Here is a 26,197-nt window from a genome sequence, read left to right as displayed (position 1 = left end):
GTAGGCCTGTCAGCCTCAAGCTTTAGTTAATCACTCAGCAAGCCAGGCAGCCGGACGGCTCGCCACCATGTCCCTGGACGCTAATACAGAGACAAGTAGGGGGGAGGGGGGAGGGGGGAGAGGGGGGGGGGGGGGCGGGGGAGGCTCGTTAGGAATGCAGGTATTTAAGGAAACGGTCCATTTCAAATCAAAGGATAATTTGTCTCTTGCTCCAATATAGGTCTTTGTGGCACAGGTTGTTAGGCCGGAGTGGAGTAGCTGTTGTGCAGTGCTGCGCGCCTGCGTGTTGACACTGTTCATTTGAGGCGTGATAAATACTGAATGTCCTGCTTCCAGACGGCGTGTTCTGTCCCCAAAAGAGAGCTGGGTTTTTTAGGATTCAGAGTTGGTTTGCTGACTCTTTGATAAGGTGAGAGCCAGTGTGGTCGAAACATGGCCTTCTTGTGCAAGAATCGAAATGCATCAAGTAAGAAATGTCTCTTTTTTTACACTGTCAAGTTCCAGGGAAGATCAATGAACGCATTTCTGCAAACCCTTTTTTATCCAGTCTCTGTTTGCTTGAATGAATCAATGCTAATGCATTCAGAATTGCACCCTACAGGCAAACAAAACAAAAAACCAATGAATTCTCAGTCAAGATAGATACTTTTATGACCAAAGGTGCTCTTGATCAATTCATGAAGAGGTGGACAAGGGCCATGTTACATAACACAAATATAACAGCGTGAAGAAAAAAAAGCCCTGTCACTATTGACATCCCTCCCGGCTCCAACGCTCTCCAGCGCTTCCCAGAGCAGTCTCGAATGTTTATCATGCTGTATCATTAAGCCGTGTCTCTACGCTCCAAAATGTCATATATCCACAGTAATGAACTGTGAGAGCACACACTATTCCCAAACTTCCCCCGCCGAAGCACACCCATTAATCCAGGCGCTCCTACACCCAACTCCAGTCCCTCTACTCATTAACACTGGCAGGTATCAGGGAGCGAATAATGAGGGAGTGCCCGTGAGTCACAACATATATAAAGGAAGCGGAGAGGGAACGGGAGTGGGTGAGCGAGACCGAAAGTGGTCGACAGAGAGAGGTAAGAAAAAGGTGGGAGAGAGAGAGAGAGAGAGAGTGGGAGCGAGAGAAAGAGAGAGCGAGAGAGAGAAGAGACAAATGCAAAGAGTGGGAAAGGAGATGGTAAGAGGTTAGGAGAGAGGGAGAGAGAGGAAGATAAAGGGAGAAGGAACGAGAGTGGGAGGGAGGAAAGGAGTAGGAGAGAGAGAGAGAGAGAGAGAGAGAGACAGGAAGAGCCTGAGACCAAACCTGAGTGGAAAGCCATTAAAAATGAGCCAGTGCCCTGAAGGACTCTGAGACCTGGGCCTGATGACTACAGGGGTGCTCGGTGACAAACAGCACAATGTCACTCTGTTTGGAGTCAGTGGCGACACCTCGCAGTGCCAACTGCCAATCACGGCAAAGGCACGGCGAGTCCAGGAAAAGGAACACGAACGCAGGAGAATCCGCAAAGCCACCGCAAAACATGGAGACTGCGGAGGCTGTCAGAAGATTCCGTCTCCACCTCATCTGCCGCGTTCGGCTCTTCGAGGAGCGCTATCGTACAAAACAAACAATTATTTTCTCTCGACACTGAACTTGCCTGCCAGTCCCTCAGAGAGGCAGACTGGGGGTATTGAGTTTTCATACAGCAACATCTCATCGCACTGGATTAAGCCCAGTGTGCTTTGTGGTGCCTCCTCGACTTCAAACACAATTAAAGCGATGTCATCCAGGCCGGTCAAGCTTGTTGTGACTCAGGGCGACATGGGACCGTGCCCGGGACACAACGGTGACACTGGTATCTCTGGGAAGCTTCCAACATTCTGAGAACGCATCCTTTTATGTGTCATGGAAAATGATAGTCATCTCTCAGTCTATTCCTTTCTCCCATTATGTAACAAACGGAATCACAGCCACATGCAGGACCTTGTGTGTGGTTCCTTCTCGGATGCTAATATACAGTTAGCGTCCCACAGCCCAGCTCTCGTGGGCAGTACAAAACAGAAAAGAAAACGTAATGTCCACTTTAATTGCACCTTGCCCGTGAGTGTAGCCTGAGAGACACAGTCGGGGGGAGGAGTGGGCAGGTGTTGGAGAAGGCCCTGATAATTGCCTGGGTAACGTGGCCAGGCCTCTTGTGGGAGTGTGTCGCTGCTCTGAGGACGCGCTCAAAATGAGCCACTGCATCAAAAATGGAGGTTGGCAACCTACGAGCACGTCCGGGCGATTTTTCAAATGAGACTCTCTGCTCCCCCGAGGAAAGCTTGGCTTTCCCTCTTATCATAAGCAAATGGAACAGAAATGGGCACAAATATTCTTTTTCGGCATGCGTAAGTAGGTTGGGCGATAGGGCAAGCTGTAGAGTTCAGTGTTGGGGACAGGGAACATGGGGAAAGTATGTTTGGTGGAGTTGAAAAATAAGGGCCATTGCGTTCTAGTAGTGTGTCTCTAGATTCATTTTTTTGTTGGAGTGCTGATGTGTTCTTCAAGTGTTTATTTTTTGTTGGTCTTTTGTTTTAATAATAAAAGAAAGTGGAGAGATGCTTGCATGCTCGGTGTTCCATCACCTCGTGACAGTTTTGCTTCCAGGTGAACCAAGCGTCTTTACGCAAGCTAAGAACCTCGGAAACAGCCCGGGGGCCCCTGAGACACAGTACTCTAAACTGTTACCAAAGTCACAAAAGTTCAATAACATCATGACAAACTCTAGAAAGAAACCTCTTTCTCATTATAAAAACGTATTTCGGGGAGGAAAAGATGATTTCACACAATTGTTGCCTCTTCTGATCCGACAGAAATATCACGCTTGATTGGAACTTGAGTGAGTGATTTATAATTGGCCAACCAAATCACTATTTTTATAGGCCCCTTTTCACAATTACATACTCTCCATGTTAATGTTACTTTCAGTAGGAATTAGGTCTTTATGTGCTCCGAAGCCTGTACTCCATTAATTTAGTTTTATTGCCACTAAATTAGTTTCACTTACCCCCTCTGGCAGCCAAACCTAATGTGCATAAATGTAATTTATGCACCTAAACATTTGTACTCAAAATATTCAGCTCAAGTACATTGTAGGTAGGCCAGGGGAATGTCAATTACCTTCCAAACTGTTCTACCCGCAGACCTTGTGAAAGTCTACGAGTACCTGAGCGAGTCTGTCCAGGAAGAGATGGGTCTTAATGCAGGGACACCTTGCCTGACCACACATCTACTGTACTGTCTCTCTGGGAACGTTGCCTCAGAGGAATGAGACTTGTAATAATGTCACCTTCACCCACCGACTTCGTCAGTGCTATTTCACTTTCATGCATGAACGTAATGTTTTAGTGACACCATTAAGTCTTATACGAGTTCTGATATTACTTTTTTCGCGTCGGGCGGGGGAGGGGGAGGGGGAGGGGGAGGGGGGGCGGAGGTGTTACGTTGGAGAATTGTTCCGGATTGCTGTTGTGTGGTGAACTATGAAGATCATGTTGGGGAAGGACACACAGATTATTCTGTTGGGAGCACTAAAACTGATCTGAGGAGGCAAAACAAAGGCTGAACAACACAAACGTATAACGCACAGGCAGGAACATTTCTTTCTTTTTACAATGAATGTTGCAGTTGATCACTGCAGGATGGCAAAGAAATGAAGGGAGGCTTGGGATCATTTCCGAGCACATTTTCAAAACCAGACCTCACAACAGTCGTTTTTAAATAAGTAGAAAGGGGCACAGGAAGTCACAAGGCTCTGTTTGTGACAGCTCACAGCGTTCGGTTGTTTGTCACTTGCGTCTCTGCTGGGGGACTGGGCAGTGGAGCTTGGAGCTGCTGGACGGATTGAAAAGCACAGCCATCAGTTGTCGCCAGGCTGTTATTACACGAGAATGGAAGTCTAAGGAACAGATGGAAGCTTATTTAGTGACTAGCTCCGCCCAGCCTCTACCCAGCCTCCACACAGCCTCAACATGGCCTCTGCCTGACCTCTAGCTGGCCTCCGCCCAACTTCCACCCAGCCTCCATCCGGCCTCCACCCTCAACCCAGCCTCGTCTCCGCCTCTACCTGACCTCCACCCAGCTTCCACTCAGCCTCCATCCGGCCTCTACTTTCGACCCAGCCTTCACCCGACCTCCACCCAGCCTCTACCCGGCCTCTCCCTGGCTTCTGCCCAGCCTCTACCCAGCCTCCACCCCCTGGCCTCTCCCTGGCCTCAGCCTCTGCCTTGTCTCCACTTCCACTGAGGGAATCGAGGAACTCCGCAGCACCCTCAGGTGAAACACCCTTATTTCAAGGGCCCAGAGTGAGACATAGCACTCCTCCGATCACAACAGACGGCGAGCCGGAGAGAGAACGTCTGAGATAATGGGCTTTGATGTGGTGCCTTTCTCTCTGTCTCCTGCAGTCATCCATCAAGGTAAATGTAAAAGACAGAGCGCGCCGAAGCCAGGTGATTCTCTTTCTGTCATCGCAAACTAGATTTGGTAGACCTCGCTGACCCACTATGAAGCCATGTTCGGCTCAATCCTGCGCGCTGCTCTTGGATCGCTGGGAAGGGCAGGGAGACCTGATTGCATACTGTATGCGCACGTCACTCTTGCTAATGAATACACCTACCCCTCGATAATGGGATTATCGAAATTCTCTGTAAAGTGTGTGGCTCAGTGACTGGGCTCCGTGTGCGGTGCAAAGACATTTCACCCACATCGCCGTGTGAGGCATTCCCAACGCTTTCATTTAGCGCTAATCTCATTAAGCACGTCATTTCGCCGCGACGCTTAGTTTGGAATTATGCGTCCCTGCGTTGACAGACACGAAACCTGCCGTTTTAAATGACTGAAAGGAGGTTAGCGGTGCAACCACCTGAATAAAGTTATTTCTTAGTGACCATCAAAAGTTTCTCCAATGCCACTCTGTGTTATTTCACAGCTAGTATCCTGGGGTGAACTGGCTGGATCGCTTTCAAGGATATCCAAGGGGAAAAGTCATTAGCTGAAGAACAAGTTCACCGGCTATTTTATGCCAAACACACCGGTGCGACATGCTCCAGGCTTTCCTTTAGCTTTAATGTATTATTCTGTTGTCAGGCAGTGTTGGCTGTTGTCGAAACCTCTTACAAAGATGAATTGCACGGTTCACTCAAGGAAACGTTCCAGAGAATGTCTGGATCGGAAGTCGAGCTTTTAAATTACAGATGGAAGATAAAATCCATCTAATGCACTGAAGGACTGAAAACAAAGTCTCTTACAAAGATGATGTCTGGGTAGCATGTCACCGTGGTATTTTCTAAAAGAGACTTAATACCTTTAATGGTAGAATTTGAATGTTTTTTCTTTAATCTCTTATTTCATTTTGTGCATGCAAGCTAATTGTGCATAAAGCCATTGTCTCAACCCACTCACCAAAATCTCACCATCTCTTTTTAATGCTGTATTTATTTGAGTTGTCAGACATTCTATAGTTTAGTTTGAGGTTAATTCAGTTTAGATTGAGACATATTCATGATGATTAAATATAGATATGACAATAAACAGCTCAAATCTATTTTTAAATCATGTAAGGTATTTATATAGTAGACTATGTTACATATTTACAGACAGCACATAAAAATGAATTTTATTTAGTGTATCTTACAAATTCACACTGTTATATACATTTTATAGACATTGTTTTATAACTTTTCACAAACGATTGTATTATAAAAATAAAAGCACATGTAACATAATTGACCCAGTACATAGCCATTGTGATCACGCTGTTCTATTTCTGAACAATTGAAGTAGTATCTCTAATTGTACAAAAAAAGTAAAAAATAATAATCCATAGGCTAGTTCAGACGTCTGAAAAATAGAGAGCATGACCTTCCAATTGATCGGATTCATGGCGTGACAAGTGCAGTTAAATTAACATGGTGAACACAAAAGCATATTCTCTATGTTATGCAAGAAACTAAGTGGTGGACCTATAGATGAAGACATGCTGTCATTCCTCCAGACTGGCTGAGACTTCATCAAGAAACAGGCAGCGTATCCGAGATGATACAATATTGATGTTCATAACAGGGATTGAGCGCAGGATCAGTGTTATTAACCTAGAGAGAGTAGACAAAAATGACCGTCGAACGGCACTTATACTTCATCATGTTCTACAAAATGCATGAAAGCTAATTGTACAGGAATCCCAACGCACAAAGTTGCCCCCCCCCCCCCCCCCCCCCCCCTCCTCCTCCAGAAACGCTCTCAACTTGAATCAAGTCCGCGTGAGCGACCAAAACGTGTGAAGCTGGACGCCGGGGCCCCCTTACTAGCTACATAATTTGGTGGTCTCATATTCCATTGAGTTGGGCTGTTTGGCACTGAAAGTCTGCAAAGCTGCCTGGATTCTGACGACATCTGTGGCAGTTAGTTTGAGCCTGTGCCGCAGGAGGCAGGAGAACAGGTCCAGCCTCTGGGGCCCTGGAGGGGACAGCCGGTTGACTCGGTCCCTGATCTCCAGCAGCTGCAGCAGGGCCGAGTCCTGGGAGCCCTGGGTGTACGGGTAGTCCAGCTGCAGGATCAGGTCCTGGATGGCTTCCGGGTCAAAGTGCATGCTGTAGCCGAACACCTGGATGCTGTTGATCTTCATGTAGCCCAGGTTCCTCCCGGGCTCCAGGAACTCCAGCGGTTCGTAGTACACCGAACCGTTCCCATTGGTCGAGGGAGCCTTGATGCGACTCCGCAGGTAAAAGTGGACGGTCTCGAAAAACGTCTTCCACTTGTTCCCCAAAGTCAACGTCCAGTTGTAACAGTCCAGGGGGATGTCTAGTTTAGTCCTCTCCCAGTCCGGGTAGTCGTCCTGGTCTATGGGCATGATCCAGCTCTCCGAGTGGCTGCCCCCGAACGGGTTGATGTACACGGACAGCACGGGCTCCAGGGTGCTGTTCTTGGTGAGGCACACCTGCATGGACACGCCCAGCAGCATGTGGACGTGGCTGGACTTGTACTTGTTGCTCTTGAGCGTCAGCAGCATCCTCTTCCTCCACGACGGGTCGAACCAGCTGTTGAGGCGCACGTCGTTGCTGACGAAGATGCCGTGGACGCCGATGCGGCCGTCCCTCTTCTGGAGCAGGTAGCGCAGCTCCAGGTCCTGCAGGTCCGTCTCGAAGCCGATGTAGTGGTCCGTGGAGTCGGGCACCTCGTTGCGGCACAGGCCCTGGCTCAGCATGTAGCCGGGGTTGCAGGTGGCGCAGCGCGAGCGGTTCTCGTAGGAGCAGGAGGCGCAGGCGGTGCCCTCGCCCACGGAGCAGGGCAGGACCCCCTGGCAGGACGGGTGGTCGAAGGGGCAGGAGCAGCTCCGTGTGTCCTCCATGTAGGAGCCGATGTGGTTGTTTTCGCTGCAGTACATGATGGAGAGGATGTAGTTCAGCCAGTAGCTGAAAGGCCTGTGGCAAAGAGAACAGAAAATATGAATACTGTTTATTTATATATTGGAGGCAGGATATGTAAATTCCCCTGGAGAGGAGAAAGAGAGAGGCAGGAGGGAGAGGCAGGAGGAGAGGAGAAGAGGAGGAGAGGAGAGAGAGGCAGGAGGGAGAGGCAGGAGAGGAGAGGAGAGAGAGGCAGTAGGGAGAAGCAGGAGGAGAGGAGAAGAGGAGAGAAAGGCAGGAGGGAGAGGCAGGAGAGGAAAGAGGAGAGAGAGGCAGGAGGGAGAGGCAGGAGGAGAGGAGAAGAGGAGGGGGAGGCTTGAAGAAAAGGGAGGGAAGTGAGGCAGGAGGAGAAGAGGGAAGAGAGGCAGGGGGGGGGAGGGAAGAGAGGCAGGGGGAAAGGAGGGAAGAGAGGCAGGGGGAGAGGAGCTGTCTCGCTGTCTATATGGTTCACAGAGGCAGACATAAGAGATGTCTGTGTGGCTGGAATCCAGTTTTCAGAAAGTAATTTTCACTATGTAATAAAAATAATTACACTGATACAGCATATAGGGGAGGGTAATTCAAAATGGGAGCTGAATACAAAATGTCAGCACATCTGAAAGCAGGGATCCATCAGTTCAGATTACCATCATACAATCTGCAAAGGAAAATAGACAACACTGACTGTTGGAGATTTACTATACAGTGTGTGAATGCCAAATCCACTGTAGTTTAAGGAAGAGGAACCACACACAGGAGTTCACTTCCTGTCTCACGGCCATGTACTGAGTTCACTTCCTGCCTCACTGCCTTGTACTGAGTTCACATCCTGTCTCACTGCCTTGTACTGCCCTATCACATGCTGTGATTGCCTTCTCCCTGTGTGTGAAACTAACACATTTGAAACTCTTGTTATGTGTGCACTGTGTCTGACAATGTTAATGCAAATCAAGCTCATGCCTTTTAAAACAGGGCCGGGGAAACACAAGCAGATTAAATGGAATGGAAGGAAGGCGATCTCAGTGTGTCGAATGTACGAAACGAAGTCTAGGCATATTAATCAGACATCTATTCTTGTTAAAGTCGGATGGTTTTTCCCCTAACGAACAATCCGGTCTCATTTCACCAAGTGTAATAATTTATCAAACTTATTTTCATTATAAGAAATGACAAGCACAGCAGTTTTAACTCGACGAGGGGGTTTGTGAGATTGGAGCAGCGCTCATGTGCTCTGATTGACAGCCTTTGAACTCTGCAGAACAAGAACATTCAAAAGCAACGCTGAGTTTTGAAAGTGTTATCTGTCTCCCCGCCAATAACCTCCTGAGGGGGTGCACATTTCAGACCAACACATTTTGTACCAGTTAGAGCATTGCTAGAGGAAGTTTATTTGGGATGTAAGCCAAACTCACAGGACTGGTCCAATTACTCAAATCATATCTCTCATAGATACCACGGCCAGAGGGTCGGTGTTTGTTACTTGGGTATGGCATAACCCGGAAGGTATCACGGATAAAATCACCCCTGAAAGGTCGACTTCCTTCAAAGCCACCCTGTCTAAACCCGTGCAGGAAGACTCGTCTCAGTAACAGAAGCTAAGCGGGAGTGTGTTTAGAAGTGCAGCGCTGCGCAGACAGGCACAAGTCTCACCTCTCTCTCAGCACCAGGACTTTGGGCTGCATCCGACACCTCTTGCTGAGGGTGAAGAGTTTGTTGACGAGGCGGCGGGCTTTGCTGACGAGCTGGCGCGCCGCAAGCTCCAACTGCCTGTAGCGCTGGTGGACGGCCGGCTCCATCTTCCAGAAGTACTGGACGGCAGACGAATTGAGGGCGTAGAACGTGGGGAGCCTCCGCACAAAGTTCTGGAACTCATCTGGAAAGGCAGACGCGGTTAAAGCCCCGTTCCGCATCATCCTCGACCGCCCGCTTCGTTATCTATCGTCCGCCTGTTCCTTTTGGCCGAGCGCGTCGGAGCACGTTCGTATCACCTTGCAGGGAGAGCACACTAGACTGGGCCCCGCGTCCCCTCAGGACAGAGTGGAGGTGATATTGTGTGATGCATATGGTAATGGACGGAGGCGGAACTCAATTTGGGTTGGTTCGTCGCAGGAGATGCCAAGAGCTTAGCCAGAGCTTGGCAGAGGAGGCCCATCTCTCTGTGTGAGAGCAGCCTATCATCCAGGCACACAAACTAAGGAGAAGACACCGTTACCAGAAGGCTAGTGGAGCTAATGAGACTTGTTTGCATGACTGCAATAAAACCAAATCTGTTTTCACCACGGTCGATAACATCTTATCACGAGCTCATATCAGAGTGATCAATACGAGCTCCTCCTTAATAAGAACATGACTGTGATGTTTACGATGAACAACAGTGATAATGATGACTTCTGATTCAAAACCTATTTAGAGTCAATAGGTTTCCTGACAGATTGTCAAGGTGCATTACATACAGTTGGGAAATTAAAACACTGAAACAATCATTTAATGAAAGTAATGAAATGTGCACTTTAATATTTCAGTCCAGCATTAAAATATCTAACCAAGTGTGATATTTTCTCATTATTCACCGGTGAGACAAGGAAAAATAAAAACAAGAACTGTGCTAACCTTGAATAAAATAAACCATGTTTAATGCAGGATTTCTTGTTGTTTTACCAAGTAATAAATCAATATGCCTTGACACGTGTCCACGGGCTTGTTTGTTGTCTTTTCATAATTCGATTTCATGATGTGCTCGGTAAAGATTGTTTGCGTCTTTCAAAATCAGCCTCCTGCTGTTGCGTTTGGTGAAATTACAGTGCTCCATTGCATCCTGAGTCAAGACCCTTTAGGCTGGCTCAATTCCCAGAAAAAAACAACAAAAAAAACAAAAATTGTAAATAAATAAACACAGTCCGCTCCTGCCAGAACCAGAGCGTTATTTCACCACTGTGACAATGACACCTCATCTCTGAAGCCCCGGCCTCTTCCCTCCATTATGGGCTTGTCGGCCGCAGAAAACAACAGGGCAACAATGCTTCTCTTTTAATGGCTCTCCTGCACTGCAGTCCACCCATTCTGCCAGACCCTGCACCACACTCACCAGCGGAATGACAAGAACTACCGTAGCGACGTAATTACTGAAGCTCACAGCAACAATGCTGGCGGTCGGGTGGGGTCAAGGGGGTTTGTTTAGGACAAGCGACTCGAGTGAGGGCCGGCCCTGCGTCGCCGGTGTCAACAAAGAGAGGTGAGCTTCTGTGAAGGCCGCAGGCCAGGCAACAACCCAGCCTTAATGTCAGCAAACTGTGAAGGTTAGCCACCATTTATAGGGAAAAAAATAAAAATAAACACGTATCCAATAAAATCCAATTATCAGATGAGATGGGGTTGTTTTCATTACACATTGTTGTGAGTATCTAAATCAAATCTAATTGTATTTGGACAGCTCTCTTTACAAGCAAAGTCACAGAGGGCTTCACATACACCCATAGAACTGCAGCTAAACCAAAAAAATAAAAACTATCGTCGTGAACAGGAAGTGATGTCAGGCAGCTTACCGGACTCCTCAAAGTCACTGTTGGCCATGTTCCAGGTTTCCCTCACTGTCAGCAAACTGGCTTCCATTGCTCGGAGGTCCACATCTGGACAGTTGCACTGGGGGAACCCTGGGCTGCACTGGCACCAGCAGTCACTGTCCCGACACACAAACTGACCCTCCTCGTTACAGCCGATGTAGCTGAGAGCAGCCTGCACGAACCTGGCCCTCAGGTACTCTGGGAGGATGGCCTGCAGGCCTGGGAAGAGGAGGGGGAGAGGGGATGGGACGGGAGGGGAGGGGATGGGACGGGAGGGGGGGAGAGGAGAGGGGAGGGGGGAGAGGTGATGGGAGGGGGGAGAAGGGATGGGAGGAGACGGGACGGGACGGGAGGGGGGAGAGGGGATGGGACGGGAGAGGGGATGGGACGTGAGGGGGGAGATGGGAGGGGGGAGAGGGGATGGGAGGGGGGAGAGGGGATGGGAGGGGGGAGAGGGGACGGGAGGGGGGAGAGGGGACGGGAGGGGGGAGAGGGTACGGGACGGGAGGGGAGGAGATGGGAGGGGGGAGAGGGGATGGGACGGGAGGGGGGAGAGGGGATGGGACGGGAGGGGGGAGAGGAGATGGGAGGGGGGAGAGGGGATGGGACGGGAGGGGGGAGAGGAGGAAGACAGGAAAAGGATATCTTACTAATCCCATTCCGGTTGACATAACATCACATCAAATTGTATTTATTCCTATTCTAATACACATGACGACCCTCTTTGTGTTGAAGTACACCCTGTGAGTTCCGGTAACTGCATCAATGTTCTCTGCATACATATACATTCCTACATCTGAGCTGCGGGAACAGATGGTTGAATACAATAATGTATATGGATGAAGTTTGGCAGTGTTTCTGCCTTGTTACAGGCCAGATTGCTACAGGAGGTAAATTTCATTCCTCTGACAGGTTTCTACATGTTTTAACATCACTGTCTTTGATTCTCTTGGAACCCTGTGGTTCAACAGCCAATGAAAGACGGATTGAAGCTAAATTCTTTCTGACATCCTCCTGCCTCCCTTAAAGGGAGCCAGCCAGAGAATAAAAAATCTGTGACAATTCCATCACATTTTCTGGAAGGGTTCAATTATAGATGGCCAACCTTGCAAATGAATCTTGTTTTCGGGGCTCTGAACCAGAACAGAACTGACAGAGTCGAGGTTGTCATAGTTACTGCAGCCAAGGGGACCCGTCCTTGTTTCCGTCACCTAGAGGAGAGAGAGAGAGAGAGGCACATGGCAATAATCCTCACACTGTGAGCGGACCCCACTAAAGTCATTAAATTTGCAGAAACACGGTCTGCAAGTCATATGAAAACAAAAATAACAATAGCTTCACCGCCTTACATCTCCAGGGTACGAAAAGAAAAATTACACACATTATTGCACGTGTGTACAAACCAAATTGAGCGAATAAGGCCGTAAAAGGGATAGGCGAGGAAGGAACGTCGAGGTCGTGATGGATGTTCTGAGACGTGATTAGTCGTTGATTTTTTTTTTTTTTAAAGCAACTCCTTAAAGATTTTTTGACGCTTGGGGACATTGACAAGGTGACTCATTAATAGAAACATGTCTCCGGTGTCCATGGATACAAAACTCTGACCACTCGGGGAATCTGAAAAAGGTCAAAATCCCACAATACAGGGAGATATTAACGAAGGACTGGCACACCCAGGGTTTATTTTTGCCAGCACCCACGGATGTGCTGCCAGTTACCAAATGGATCATATAGTCCTGTGTTCCCAGAAGAACTGCATTTCAAAACATCTGCCAGATGACCTACATGGAGCTAAAGAGAAGAGTAAGAAGCTTAGGGGTCAAAAGGGCTTTCAGGATGATGATGACATACAGCACAATAGCAGGGTAACTAACCGCACCCGAACCCAGGAAAGAGTCGGCCGATGGAATAACATGAAAAAATAACAAATGTAAGGAAATGGCTGGGTTAAAACACAGTCCTCTGTGACAAGTAGGGGGGAGGAAAAAAATCTTTCACAGACAGTTCTCTGAATTCCCGCTGACACACAAAACCAGGGAGAGGATCTACGCTCTCTTCTTCAAGAGGACAGTTAGATTGTTCACAATCACCGCTCAATCATCCCTGACAAAAAGCTTGATTTAGATTCGGTGAGTATCCAGGCTTCACTGGCACCTCCGAAGATAAACTGCCAGCCCACAGGCAGTACAATCTCCCTCCCTGTCACTTAGAAATTATTCCGAACCCCACAGTGGCTTCTTTTAATATTTTCCCAAAGGCCTAATAAAAGTTAGCACATCACCATAGTGGATTAATGGGGACCTGGGATTTCTAACCAGCATTAAACAGAATTGCTCTTCACACTGTGTGTAGAAAAGTTGCATTTGACATTTTGTTTGAGGTCATATGAAGGGTGACTTCAGGAAAGAAAGAAAATCTATTCAGGACTATTCTGTGTTTTTCACAATATCTTACAAATAATTAAGTGTGCACACTTTTTTTAAGATAAGGTGTTTTATCCTTCGAGCATAAGTTATGCCAAGGTTTTAGTGGCTGTGAAATTGGCTGGTGGTTAGGGTAGAAAGGCTATGAGAGGCTGGAGGGAAGAAAATTAGAGACAGATAAATAGACAGAGAGAGGGAGAAAGTTTGAGGGAGAGATGTGGAGAGAGAGACAGGGAGAAAGAGAGTAAGAGACAACATAAAGAGAGACTGAGAGAGAGAGAGAGAGAGAGATATAGAGAGAGAGACGGGCTTAATGTAGGAATTTTATTTCTATTATTCGTATTGATGTGTCGACGCAATTAATTAAAAATTGAGAAGCCCCTACTGGGATCGGCAGATTAATTTCTAAACCAGACAGATGTCCAACTTAAAGGGAAAATTGACCGAATGCAAATCTAAAGATGTGTTTTCTATGCATAGCAATGAGCCCATCTGCAAAGAGCACCCAGTGGAGCAAAACAGGGTTCCTTGACTTACTCTTTTCAATCACAAAAAAAACTCAACACAAAAAAACTCACAAGTTGTATATTTTTTTTCTAGGATGGGGCTTTTGGAAAAATCATTAAAAGACTGCTAGACACCCTAAAACATAAAATGTAAATGAGATGGATGTGGTTACGGGGCTGTGTATTAATATGCCATAATGGAGCGCAATTACATTATGCTGACTGTGTCCAAAACTCCAACAGCTGCATTTAATGGAACTGGTAATGGCCCTCAAAGGCTCTCCTGAAATAAGCAGTTTGTATTGGTTGGAGATGAGACGTGACTAGCATGCAAGATCAGTCCTCCGTGCTTCCACTGTACATGTGTTTACTGACTCTCTCACTGCATATAAAGTATGCATGGTTTATCCAGTACTGGCAAATAATGTTGTCCTTTTAAGAGAGGCCCAACAAACCAAAGGGCTTAAAAGCCTACTCTTGTTTTAAATCTAGAACTAAACGGTATTGGTTTCAAATGACAGAGAAGGATCATTCCATAAATGTTTTAAATGCTCTGCTGTAGCAGATTTTTCACACAGCCAGATTAATGGAAATTGCTGTAAAGTTAAATCATATTTAAATTCCCTTCTCTTGATATAAATAATGTATTTACTTTAACACTAATTAAGAAGCACAGACACAGTTTACTGCACTTACGAATATCTTGCCCCAAAAGTAGCAGAAAAGGCACTAACTTACCAACGGTGGTGCATCGTTTGAATTTCAACGGGTATTCATAGCTCTACTTTGGAAGCATTTTTAAAATTCACGGAACACCAATAATATTTCTTAGAAATCAGAGCTTATTTAAAATGCTTTTTTTTTCTTCTCCTAACCCTTTCTCTCTTTTTTCAAATCTCATTGGCACAGTCGATGAACAAATCCATATTTGCATTTGAGATGTGCTTCTGAATGTTTATACGTTCTTTGAGGATTGCGGCAGATGTTTTAAACCCACTTTGTTGCACTGGCTTACACTCTAATGTCAACCCAAGCTGAGGCCTGGCTTATCCACTGAAGAAGAAGAAGGAGGAGAAAAAGAAGAAAAACGATAATAAGAGGAAGGAGTCAACTGGCATCAGAATTAGATTAAATTGCCCCAAAAGGGAAACGGACGGCCACAAAACACTACGGGGGAGCAGAAGGCAAACTTCAGGAGACGCGAGAGTTCCTTCCATGGATGTAGCTCTGGTTTTCAGTCTTTTCAAAGAGGTGTGTGTGTGTGTGTGTATTCTTCAGTCCAATGTATCCACCGCTAGCGTAAGGCAGAGAGACTTTGATCCATGGTTTCCTTGCTGTGCTCGGTGTTGGTGGGATAGCACGGGGTCAGCGCTAAAGGAGGCGTAAGGCCTGCCGAGCGGTTAGACTGCTTTCAACTGAAGCTTCACTGACAAAGAGTCCAGCTGCAGCTCTCTCCTGCTCTGTTTACACACTGTACCACAACGCACCCTGGTCAGTTCCAGAAGGATTTGTCCTGTATATCCACAACAACAAACACGTTTTTTGGATATATGCTGTGTATATATATATATATATATATATATATATATATTATTTTGTTTTCATGAGAGCATCCTCTTGAGTTCACACCCAAAGGTCAAAGATAACGTGATGCTGCTGCTCGACTTCCTTTTTAAATAATGAAGACGCCACAATACGTCCAAAGTTCAATTATTCATCAAGGCACAGGGTCCGAGGAGAGAGAAACAGCTTTGTTTTTCTATCCAGTCAAACCTGTCTCAGATACGCACAGAGGCTCTTGCCCTCGTCATTTCTCCCCGCTGTACGTATCCCTGTTTTCAAAATGCTAATGCTGAGAAGAAGAAAAAAAAATCCTTTGTTTTCATACAAATGAATCATCGCCATGCCATGACTGGCTGAGCACTGGTTAAGCCCGACAAATTAGGTCAACTACTCATTTTGCTCCTTACCAGCCAGAATCTAGATATTATTCCGGCTAATCGTAACAGAACCTCCATACAGATAAGTCGGAGTTGTAAATCAAGGGTACGCAGACTGATTTATGTCCTCTTAGCATTTCCTGTCTGCTTTCCGCACTCCCTGATAGGCTAAAGGCTCGTTTATTAGGGACAGCAGGCCCAGTTCGCTTCATAAGTCTTCTCTTCATTAGCTCCCGACACCTTAACTCATATCCAAAATGGCTGACAAATGGGGCGAGCTCTCGACGAAAATTATGAAATGGAGTAGATGATTCATCACACTGATGTGTGATACTACTACCAGCATGCTTCCTCGGCCCTCGTTTTTTTTTTATCTACTTCATTTTGCTTTAGCCTATTTGTCACAGGGGCTGCCCTGCTATGTGTGCCGAACCCACTTTTCTCATCTTGAAAACATGTTATCTCTTAAAGCCCGGAGTCCACCGGCTCCTCTTAAGAGCAGCTTTGTTTTGACATCCGTCTTCATCGGGGTGAGGTAAAAATCCATGTTCTGAATTAAAGGCTGCTGATGCCGTGAATATTTCACATCATTCACCTGAAACTGCCTCACAAACAGGAGGACTGAGAGGACAGTCTCTCTATTCGTCTCAATCAGGACGGTTTTAGCAGCACTTTGGCCTAGAGCACACTGCCAAAGGAGCCACGCGTGCTGTTGCCAATTCACTTTAGAGAATATATGGTGCTATGGGACGACAGAGGGCCCGCAGCTGGGACGATAGCCCAGTAGGTCCGTGAAAAATAGCGGGCTGCTCGGAAAGTGCGAGTGAAAGTTGATAACTCAAGACCCACGCCATCGGAGAGAACAATCAAAATGGACGCCAAACTTTTTCACCGTCCTTTTAGAAACGTCCTCCCCGTCTTGCTCCACCCTCTCCACCGCATTCGGAACAGGAGCTCGTCAACGTCGAGATTTTCTACCCTCCTCTCTCACAAGATCAAAAGAATCCCTTTCGAACCGCCGTCCACGACCCTGACGGCCTTTCCCCATCCAGCGGGCCGGTCTCTGCACAGCACAAACTCCACTTCCGAAAGAGACACGCTCTGCGTCGTGACCTGAATGTCACGACGTTAATATTGTCATTAGGGCAGGTCCGGAGATGGCCTTCATTCTGGGAGACTCAGACAGCCTCCGCAGAGGAAAACAGCAGCCCTTGGGGGCGCAAAGGGCACGCTAAGATGCTAAAACTCCTTTCCGTGTGATAGCGGCTGACAGAGTGATGAATGAACACAGCGGAGAGGAACTGGAGATGAAAGATTGGGGGGGGGGGGGTATTTACATGACTATTCTCTCATGCAAACAGTCCTACTCTCGTTGCCCAGCTAGCAGACACACACTTTACAGAAAGGGGGGGGGGGCCGGGGTGTGTTCGGTACTTCTGATTATACGGTCAACAATTCCATCTGGTTGATGTGTTTACTTTGGGTGTGGTGCGCCTGCGTGTTTTTACGCTTGGTGTGTCAGTGTGCCTGTGCCAGTGTGTGTGTGTGTGTTGGGGGGGGGGGGGGCGTTTACCTTGATGGCGGTGGAGGCTATCTGGATGTGGTGCAGCTTGCGCAGGGTGCTCTCCCTGTCGATGAAGTAGGAGGCCGCCAGCTGGTGAAGAGCCTCCAGACTCACTGCCGTGTTGTTGGCCTCGCTCACTTCGGCCGTCCTGCTCAACCTCCGCTTGTCCACGAAGATCATTAGAGACTCCTCCCCTGGGTCCACACGCGCACACACACACGCAAACATGCACGCACACACCCGTGGCAGCACACGTACGTACGGGCCCACGCAAGCACACCGCACATACACACACACACATAAACAAACAGATCAGCGTTCACGGTGAGCACTAGGACTGTGATGTTAGCTAGCGACAAACAGCAGAGTGGAGACAGAGAGATGCTCGTGTAGAGTCTAACAGAACAGACAGGGGGATGCCGAACACATTCAGGCCTGGGCTACAGAACGCTCCATCTTCCTAGGAATCACTCACTGCTGGAATTGACCTCCCAGTGTGGCTAATAGCAGGAAGTGGGGTACCTCCAAGGGGGACTTAGACTGGAAGTGAAGTACTATCCAGGTTGTCTGAGATAGGAAGTGAGGTACCTTCCAGGATGGTTTAGATAGGAAGTGAGGTGCCTTCCAGGATGGTTTAGACAGGAAGTGAGGTGCCTTCCAGGATGGTTTAGACAGGAAGTGAGGTGCCTTCCAGGATGGTTTAGATAGGAAGTGAGGTACCTTCCAGGATGGTTTAGATAGAAAGTGAGGTACCTTCCAGGATGGTTTAGACAGGAAGTGAGTTCAGTCTTAGGGTGACTTAGGAAGTGAGGTACTATCCAGGGTGGCTGGGACAGGAAGTGAGTTACATCCAGAGTAGCTTGGACAGGAAGTGGGTCCCTGGAACCTACCTCCCAGGGTGGCAGACAGCAGGAAGTGGGTCCCGTACTTCCTGATGATGGCATCTGTGATGGCGGCAAGGCTGGGCCTCCTGCCCAGCTGCCTGATGGTGTGGAGGAACTCTGGGTCCAAGGGCAGCGCCAGACCATTGTTTTCCTGCCTCTCCAGAGCCAGGCTGTTCACCTTCCAGCGCCCGAACTCCCTGCAAAGTCACACACACACGCACACGCACACACATGCACGCACACACACAATCACACACACAGGGAATAAAGGTAAGCCTCCATTAGGAAACACCTCCATCTTAGTCAGAGAGAGGAGAGGAGGACGGGGGCTTGGGAGGTTGTTTCAACACACAGCAGGTCACTCGCTGTAAGACACCAACCCCAGTTAGCAAGCGAGCTAGCCAACAAACTACCTCTGGCACAGTAGCTTTAGCTACTGACAAAATAAATGCAGATGAAAGGCAGAGCAGTTTTCTTATCCATGTGAAAAACACGACATGCTGTCCTCACAACATGCAGCTGCAGTAATGTTTCCTTGGTGTGAATAGCATAAGAAAAATTGCAATAATAGACTTCCCGAGGATTGTAGCATCTAGCATAACTGTGTACGTTTTCCACGTCCCTACTGGGTTCTGTGTTTTGAAAAAGTACGAAATTGGGTCTTATTGTTCCAATCGAAATGTGGACAGGCCGGGGCTTGCCTCTCCTGATGAGAGCTGTCTGCACATTCAGTCCACGCTGGGTGGAAAGTACCCCAACTGCACCACCTCTCCTGTCTTATCGGAATGTTCCGCACCGTTTTCGAAAAGATGAACGCTCTCATGCTGATTCTTCCAAGCTGGGAGAATTGCGCCCGTGCTGCTGAAGAATAAAACATATTTCACCCCAAAAAAACAGAAACGAATCCAACAGAAACATTGCCTTTTCTTTCCCTCCCCCCCCCCATTTTACATAATGGTGCAATCTGGGGTTATTTGGAGACACTTTGACTTGCTGGCGGACGGACGGTCTGTAATCATGGCTGGGGGCCCGCTGGTTCCTAGCAGCTGAAAGGGAAAGGTCTCTGATAAAGGTGGTTGATATTCAGCCTGGTGTCGCCGCACGCCAGCTGTCTTTATCTGCTCCACGCACACGGTCTCTGCTGCGGACGAGGCTCGATGCGTAGATCGCCCGGCCCAGATAAGGACTATAACGAGGAGGAGCCAGGGGCCAAGAGCTAAGGGCCCGAGGCCAAACCCGTTATGGAGACGTGGGGGTCAGTAGGAGCCTCTCCACGTGGTATATGAGTCCATTAGAAGGTGGACGTTGCATGTGTTTCACATCTAGAAAGGCAGCCAATAAGGCTGGTTTTTCAGAGCCAGGCACGTACACACCCACGGGTGAACAAGCGGGGGGAAAAAATAACACAGAAACTACACACGCAGCAAACACTAATTGTGTTGTTGCCCTAGCCCCGGTACAACTCCCCCCCCCCCCCCCCCGAGTCCAGACTCGCTGTCAATCAAACTCCCACCAATGAGAACACCCCCCTGAGAAAAAACAAAACTGAAATCCCCTTGCAGGATTCAGCTCATTAGGGCCCGTTTCATGTTGGCGTTCCACCGTAACGAGGGACCATTAGTGTTTCTCCTGCCATGAGGACAGAGCGTGAGAGGACGAGCGGGGGGTAGAGATAGAGAGAGGGGGAGAGAGAGAGCAAAAAAAAGAGAGGCAGAGAGAGAGAGGAAAGGAGAGAGAGAGAGAGCTTAACTGTGACGGACTCAGCCTCGCCGGGTGCCGCTGATGGACAGTTATGGATGGAGCCGCCGGTAACTACAACACACACAACCAAACTCACGCACGCACACACAACCATAACACACACACACCTAACCTCACACACACACCCACAACTACACACACCCAACTAACACACACACACACACGCACACAAGCAAAACAGGGTCGGCTAGCACAGTTGCCGGTGTGATCCACCCCTGGCCTTCCTCTCTGAGGCGAGGTGCTGCGCGGAGCAGCAGGGGTCCCTAGTACAGCTACCTGTCAGGCCCCCTACCAGGCCTGAGGGGCCAACATGGAATCACGGAGGAGGAACCAGCTACGGGGGGCAATCAGCAACCAGGCATGGGCCCCTCTCTGTCCGTCAAACAGCCTCTCTCTGAGGAGGAGCCCAGCTACCGAGCAGAAACCCTCCATAACAAGTCAGCACTCAGCCCCAGGTGAAAACAACCACCTCCATGATCTCACACCACTCCAGTGCCTCGAAGGTTCGACCTCGTGATCACCACCGAGGTGAGGCCTGTGACAATCAGTTCAGCATGGCTATCTCCACCCCGTTTGGGTTTAATATAGCATGAGTTGGAAGGATTCCTTATTTCTTTTTTTTGCCCGGTTCAAAATCTCTCTATCGTGCAGTTGTATAAAGAAGATTTTCAGGGCTCACGGTCGGCAAGCAACAACAAACACACGGGGAGCGGGAGGAATGAGAGCAATCTGGTAGGCTGGTTTACCCCAGATACCAAAATAACAAACAGTTTGTTTGGATCAAAGTTACTTCAAGGACCTCTCTACATGAGATCCATAGAGTGGAGTAGACACCTTCATGCTTCGCTCCATCCTGCTTGACAACGTTTATTTGCGAGACCTTGCCAGCTAACGGTACAGTAAACAGCCTTTTTATTTTTTTAATGGAGGAAGGTCTTCACTGGCCTCTCTTCTTTTTCTGCCGGAGTGTAATTTAACGTGACGGTGACTCATCTGAATGAGTACGAGCCATCAGATGAATTTGAAATGTTGCAGCCACAAACGGAAAAAAAAGTATTTTGATTGGGACTACTTCAAAGAAGCGAAGTAAACAGCAACCAGCATACGTTCACCCACGCCAGCTTGGAGCGAGAGGAACTGCATATTCAAAAGATCACATGTCAACTTTTCTAATTGAGCAAGTTTGGATCCTGTTTGAGAAGAGGGAGGCACAGAACGAGCAAGGGAGGAAAGGGGGGGGGGGGAGAGAGGGAGGAATGAGACAAAGTTAGGGATCTGTTAGTTCAAATATTGAAGTGAGTGTGATCCTATTAGAACTAGGCCAGCGACATCATTAGAACCATATTTTAATTCATCAGAACACAGTACAGAGGTTTCAAGCAAGTCTCACTTCAGGATGTATACGCTTCACATACTTTCATTGACCAGGTCGACACAAACTACTTCTAGTCGGGCTCAATTCGATATTAGTGGCCGATAGAATCACAGATCAACTGCTGGTTATACTGCAGAACCCTCTAATTGATCCGGTCAATAGATTAATTCTCGTCCCACACATTCAATATATCAATATATATATCAATCCCCCCCCCCCCCACACACACACACACACACAAACACGCACGGACGAATGCCCAAACATGTACACACACGTGCGTGAACACGCACGCGCGCGCGCACACACACACACACGGCTAATTCGTGCAGCACTCACGGGTCTCACAAACAGCCACCGCTCTGGAGCCGTCCATTTCCTTATTGAAGAGCTTCTTTCCTGCCCCACACTGAGTGCATCCTCCAGTAGAGACCTCTGCATGGGGCTGCTGGAAGTCACACACACACACAGAGCACACACACACAGAGCACACACACACACACAGAGCACACACACACACACACACACAGCACATAGGCACACGGAGCCCACACGGAGCCCACACACATACGCACGCATGGCACAAGCCAACACACACTGACAGGCACGCACACGCGCGCACACACACACACACACCACTCTGGAGGACACCCTGCCATGGACCTCAGCTCTACATAACACCCTATCACGCACTTGTCAGGAAGCATAAGCCCTCCGGTCTATGAGCTCCCTGACAACAGTGCTGGAGGCAGGGCCCCCGCTGTCACCGTCCTGGAGGGCCTTTCCCCCTCTTGCCTGGGGGAGAGGCCGACCCAGGCACGCCCTGTGCCAACGAGCTGCGGAGGACATCCAGGCGCCGACTCGAACACACGCGTGGGCGTAGCTCAGCGGCTGGAAGCATTTGCCTCTGGATCGAGAGGTCGTGGGGTCGATTCCCTGTCTCTGCGTCGTTCTAGTAGGACGGGTTCCGCTAGATGAATTCATTATTATTCCATTCGAAAACACATAAACTGTCCCTCATGCGGCACTGAGGAGTTTTGGCTTGTTAACAGCAAACAATCCCTCCCCAGGCTAGAGCAGAACCTGATCTCGGCTGAGTGACTAACAGAAACATCCTGCACTGCACAGCTCATAACAAAAAAATCGAGTGGGAAAACAGGGGGGGGAACAAGGATTTACTCGAAATTTCCTGTCGCGGGATGACTAAAACAATGTGCAGTGCAATTCTTTTCGCTCATCGACTGTGAAAACAGGCATCGGCTGTGGAGAGGCTGGCACGGGTAACAGCCACAGTGGGGGTACGTTAAAGACATTGTCCTACAAGGACCAGGGGTTTGACTTCCACAGGGGCGGGCGGAGGGGTCGAGGGGAGGGGGCGTGGGGGGGGGGGGGAGGTGAAGGGGGGGGGGGGCTCTGCTGCATGTCACCAGTAGGGGGGGTTAAAACACTGAGGTAGCAACCTGGGTTGTCTTCTCCTGCTCGTCTGGTCTCTGATTCCCTCCCTTTCCCTGGTCATTCCCAGAGCACTGCAGAACATGACGGGGTGAGAGAGAGGTGGTGGGGGGGGGGGAGAGGTAGACAGAAAGGAAGAGGGGGAAAGAGGGGTAGAGAGAGAGGGATGTCGATTGACACGGAGAGGGGTGGAGAGATGGAAAGGGAGAGGGAGGGACATAAAGAGATAGACGGAAAAATCGAGGGAGCGAGAGAGCCAGAGTGAGACAGCGAGAGACGAGAGCGAGAGACGGAGAGCGAGAGGGAGCGAGGCAGGGAGAGTGACAGAAAGAGAGAGAGAGAGAGAGAGAGAGGTGTGATGTCTGAGGGACCAGAGAGGCAGAACATTCTCCATCTGGGGCCCTGGCGGCGTCTCCCCGCCACCGTCTGCCAAGAGCCAGGCGGCCGTCACAACCCCTCAGAGCTGCCACCCTGCCATCAGAACATGACCCTCGCAACGCAGCGTCAAAACGCACACCTGCAGCACATGACGCGCACACTCACGTGGCACATACACACCCTGTAGCGCACGCACACACACACACACACTGTGGCGCACATACGTAGCACACACAGACACAGAAGTGCATTTGCTTGCGTACACACACACACACACACACACAGTAGCACACACACACACACACACTGTAGCGCACGTACGTAGCACACAGACACAGTAGTGCACTTGCTTGCATACACACACACACACACAGTAGCATACACACACACACTGTAGCGCACGTACGTAGCACACACAGACACAGAAGTGCATTTGCTTGCGTACACACACACACACACAGTAGCACACACACACACACACTGTAGCGCACGTACGTAGCACACAGACACAGTAGTGCACTTGCTTGCATTGACACACACACAGTAGCATACACACACACACACACACTGTAGCGCACATTCGTAGCACACACAGACACAGTAGTGCACTTGCTTGCATACACACACACACAGTAGCATACACACACACAAACACACTGTAGTGCTGGCTCAGTGCCTATTGAAGGCACACAACGCTTAGACAGCCCTGCCTCACCACCACATCCCCGACCGGTCAGCCCTGCCCTGCTGCCTAACTTACCTGTATATCTTATACTTGGTGCTGAACCCTTGCTGGTAGCGTTCCGTGAAGTCCACGAACTCTTGCGAGTGGTGGAAGGGGCCTTTGTCGGAGAGGAGCCAGCTGTAGGGTCCCAGGGCATCGCTGAAGCCAGGCCCGGCGGCCGTCTGGCCGGGCGCGGCGAACACCCAGATCCGGAGGAGGCTTAGAGCTACGCAATTCCATAGAAACATGAGGGGCGCCAGTCTAACAGGGATACACCGGCCTCTCATGCTTCCCCCCGCCCCCACGACTCCTCATTCTCCCCGCACTCTGGACGAGCCCTGGATAGGAGAGATGCACGGAACGGTGAGAACGCAGCCTTTTAAAAGCGCGCGTGTGTGTGTGTGTGTGTGTAGCCTATGTGTGTGTGTGTGTGTATGTTGGGGGGTTCTCTGTGTTAATTTCTTTACTCAGCTAGGAACTTGGTAATTCCTCATTAATTAAATGTTGCAGATCTGCAAAAAATAAGAAAACAAAGAAAACAAAACATCTCTAGCGCACATGTTTTAAATTGCCACTGAGGTTATAAATAATATTATTGTATCTAATTATATAAAATACATCTAAATTAAAGACAGAAGTGTTGGTAATTATCGATATTTATCTTCATTCGTGTAAAGCATTCCATAACCGGCGACCACATAGCCTATATTTGATTAAACTTCACCTTATTCGGCAGGCAGTGAATAATTAAGCTCAATGCTGAAGTTGCGGGCATCAGTCCCGGTTAACGACCGTTAAGTTATATTCAATGAGGATAATTTATGGAAACTTGCAAGAGATGAAAATCGTTCTGTGAGAAAAGGTTTGCATACGGTCATAAATTACGCACACCGCAACTTGGAGAAACCGCTGCTGACGTCCACCTGGCCGGTTCACCGACACCGTCGCGTAGGCTCCTACCAGAAAAGGACTTTTATGATGTAAGATCCAGTATATTCAGGTAAATGCGCACAGCCCATCCAAATGAGCTGGAACAACTGGCATTTATACAGTAGACCACCTTCCAGATGAATCCTTTTTTCCCAGGAAAAAAATAAGTTGAAGTCTTTCGATGCAACCGATGACAGTCAAATAGCTGAACGTTGTATCTGCTCACGGATTGGTTTCTGTATTGAATTCGAATGCACTTCTACTTTCTGCGTCCTGAGCGCCAGGAGATGCGTCTTGTATTCCACTGTAACGGCATGTGTGAGGTCGCTTCACGCTTTTGCTGTCTACAGACAAAACGACAATTCATTCCAGAGCCGTGCCCATTCCACTTCCCATTGGTCGGGATGAGAGAATAGCGGGGGAGGGGGGGGGGGGGGCTTAAGGAGGGCTGGGGTGATTGGATGGTCAAAAGGCATGCTTACCGAGGTGTGTTCATCTCTGTCAGCAGGCTACTGAAAGAAAAAGGGGGAAAAAAGAAAAGAATAAAATATGTATGCCTATATTCATTTATCTTCACACACTGGGGAAATATTTTAGTTCTTTGATTTACATTTAGTCTCAAATCCCATATAATAATAATGGTTATGAAGAAGAGAAGCATTGAACCAAGTCGTTGTGGTCATCCAAATCATATTGACCCCCCCCCCCCCAACCTTACAACTTTGGTTCAAACAGATGGCCGCTTAGTTCCCATCGCTCCATTTTGTGTCTCTGGGGGGTGGAACAGCCAAGGGGGGGGGGGGGGGGGGGGGAGACAAGGGCAGGTTTTGTAGCCTTTCAAAGAGAGGGTTTATGAGGATTGGATTAGAGAAATGAGCTCCCATTGAGTCACCAGAGACGCACTCTCTGCTTCTCAAAACGGATAACGCTGAAAACCCGTGACACCGCCTCTCAGAACCTGAAGTGAAAGACCCGATTTGACACGGTCTCTCGCGTCCCGGCCTCAGGCGTGAACCATGCCGACTCGGCGCTGTTCCGGGACGTCTCAATCGCCGCGGCCTTAAAACGTCGCTATCTGTGTGCCCGCTGATCCCTCAGTCGCTGACCACCGCCCAGACGCACCGACGCCATGATAAGAAAACCAGACAGATATATATATATACATGGTGTGTTTCATGAATGGCCAGGAGTCTGTGTGTGTGTGTGCCTGTGTGTGTGTGTGCCTGTGTGTGTGTGTGTGGTTGTGTGTGTGCGCCTGTGTGTGGGCGTGTGCACCTGTGTTTGC

General features: G+C 48.7%; 1 protein-coding gene across 4 annotated transcripts; it reads right to left on the bottom strand.

Annotated features, from left to right (window-relative positions):
• Window positions 1-5,594: 5,594 nt before the first annotated feature.
• LOC134013026 (BMP/retinoic acid-inducible neural-specific protein 3-like) lies at window positions 5,595-25,236 on the bottom strand. 4 transcript variants are annotated; one of them, XM_062452760.1, is made up of 9 exons: window positions 25,043-25,236; window positions 24,707-24,938; window positions 24,019-24,320; window positions 18,299-18,489; window positions 17,418-17,602; window positions 12,081-12,186; window positions 10,958-11,194; window positions 9,066-9,288; window positions 5,595-7,451 (listed from the first exon to the last, which is right to left on the bottom strand). In XM_062452760.1, exons 3-9 carry the CDS (start codon window positions 24,267-24,269, stop codon window positions 6,335-6,337), a joined length of 2,310 nt encoding a protein of 769 aa, XP_062308744.1. In that variant the 5' UTR covers window positions 24,270-24,320; window positions 24,707-24,938; window positions 25,043-25,236; the 3' UTR covers window positions 5,595-6,334. The 4 variants fall into 4 exon arrangements, with proteins under 4 accessions (XP_062308744.1, XP_062308743.1, XP_062308745.1 ...); XM_062452759.1 differs by having other exon boundaries at window positions 24,707-25,236; XM_062452761.1 differs by having other exon boundaries at window positions 24,855-25,236.
• Window positions 25,237-26,197: the final 961 nt, after the last annotated feature.

The sequence above is a fragment of the Osmerus eperlanus genome, chromosome 26 (genome assembly GCF_963692335.1).
Source record: "Osmerus eperlanus chromosome 26, fOsmEpe2.1, whole genome shotgun sequence".
Lineage (NCBI taxonomy): Eukaryota > Metazoa > Chordata > Actinopteri > Osmeriformes > Osmeridae > Osmerus > Osmerus eperlanus.
The sequence above is the reverse complement of the archived record's forward strand: the minus strand, read 5'-3'. Positions and strand labels throughout refer to the sequence as shown.

Excerpts from the sequence above, each read along its gene's own strand:
- LOC134013026 (XM_062452759.1), bottom strand. The coding sequence starts at position 24,269 with ATGAGAGGCCGGTGTATCCCTGTTAGACTGGCGCCCCTCATGTTTCTA. Across the intron at positions 12,187-17,417 it reads TAGCCTCCACCGCCATCAAG|GTGACGGAAACAAGGACGGG; the intron begins GTAAACGCCCCC and ends TCTCTCCTCTAG. Across the intron at positions 11,195-12,080 it reads AAACAAGATTCATTTGCAAG|GCCTGCAGGCCATCCTCCCA; the intron begins GTTGGCCATCTA and ends TCCTCTTCCCAG.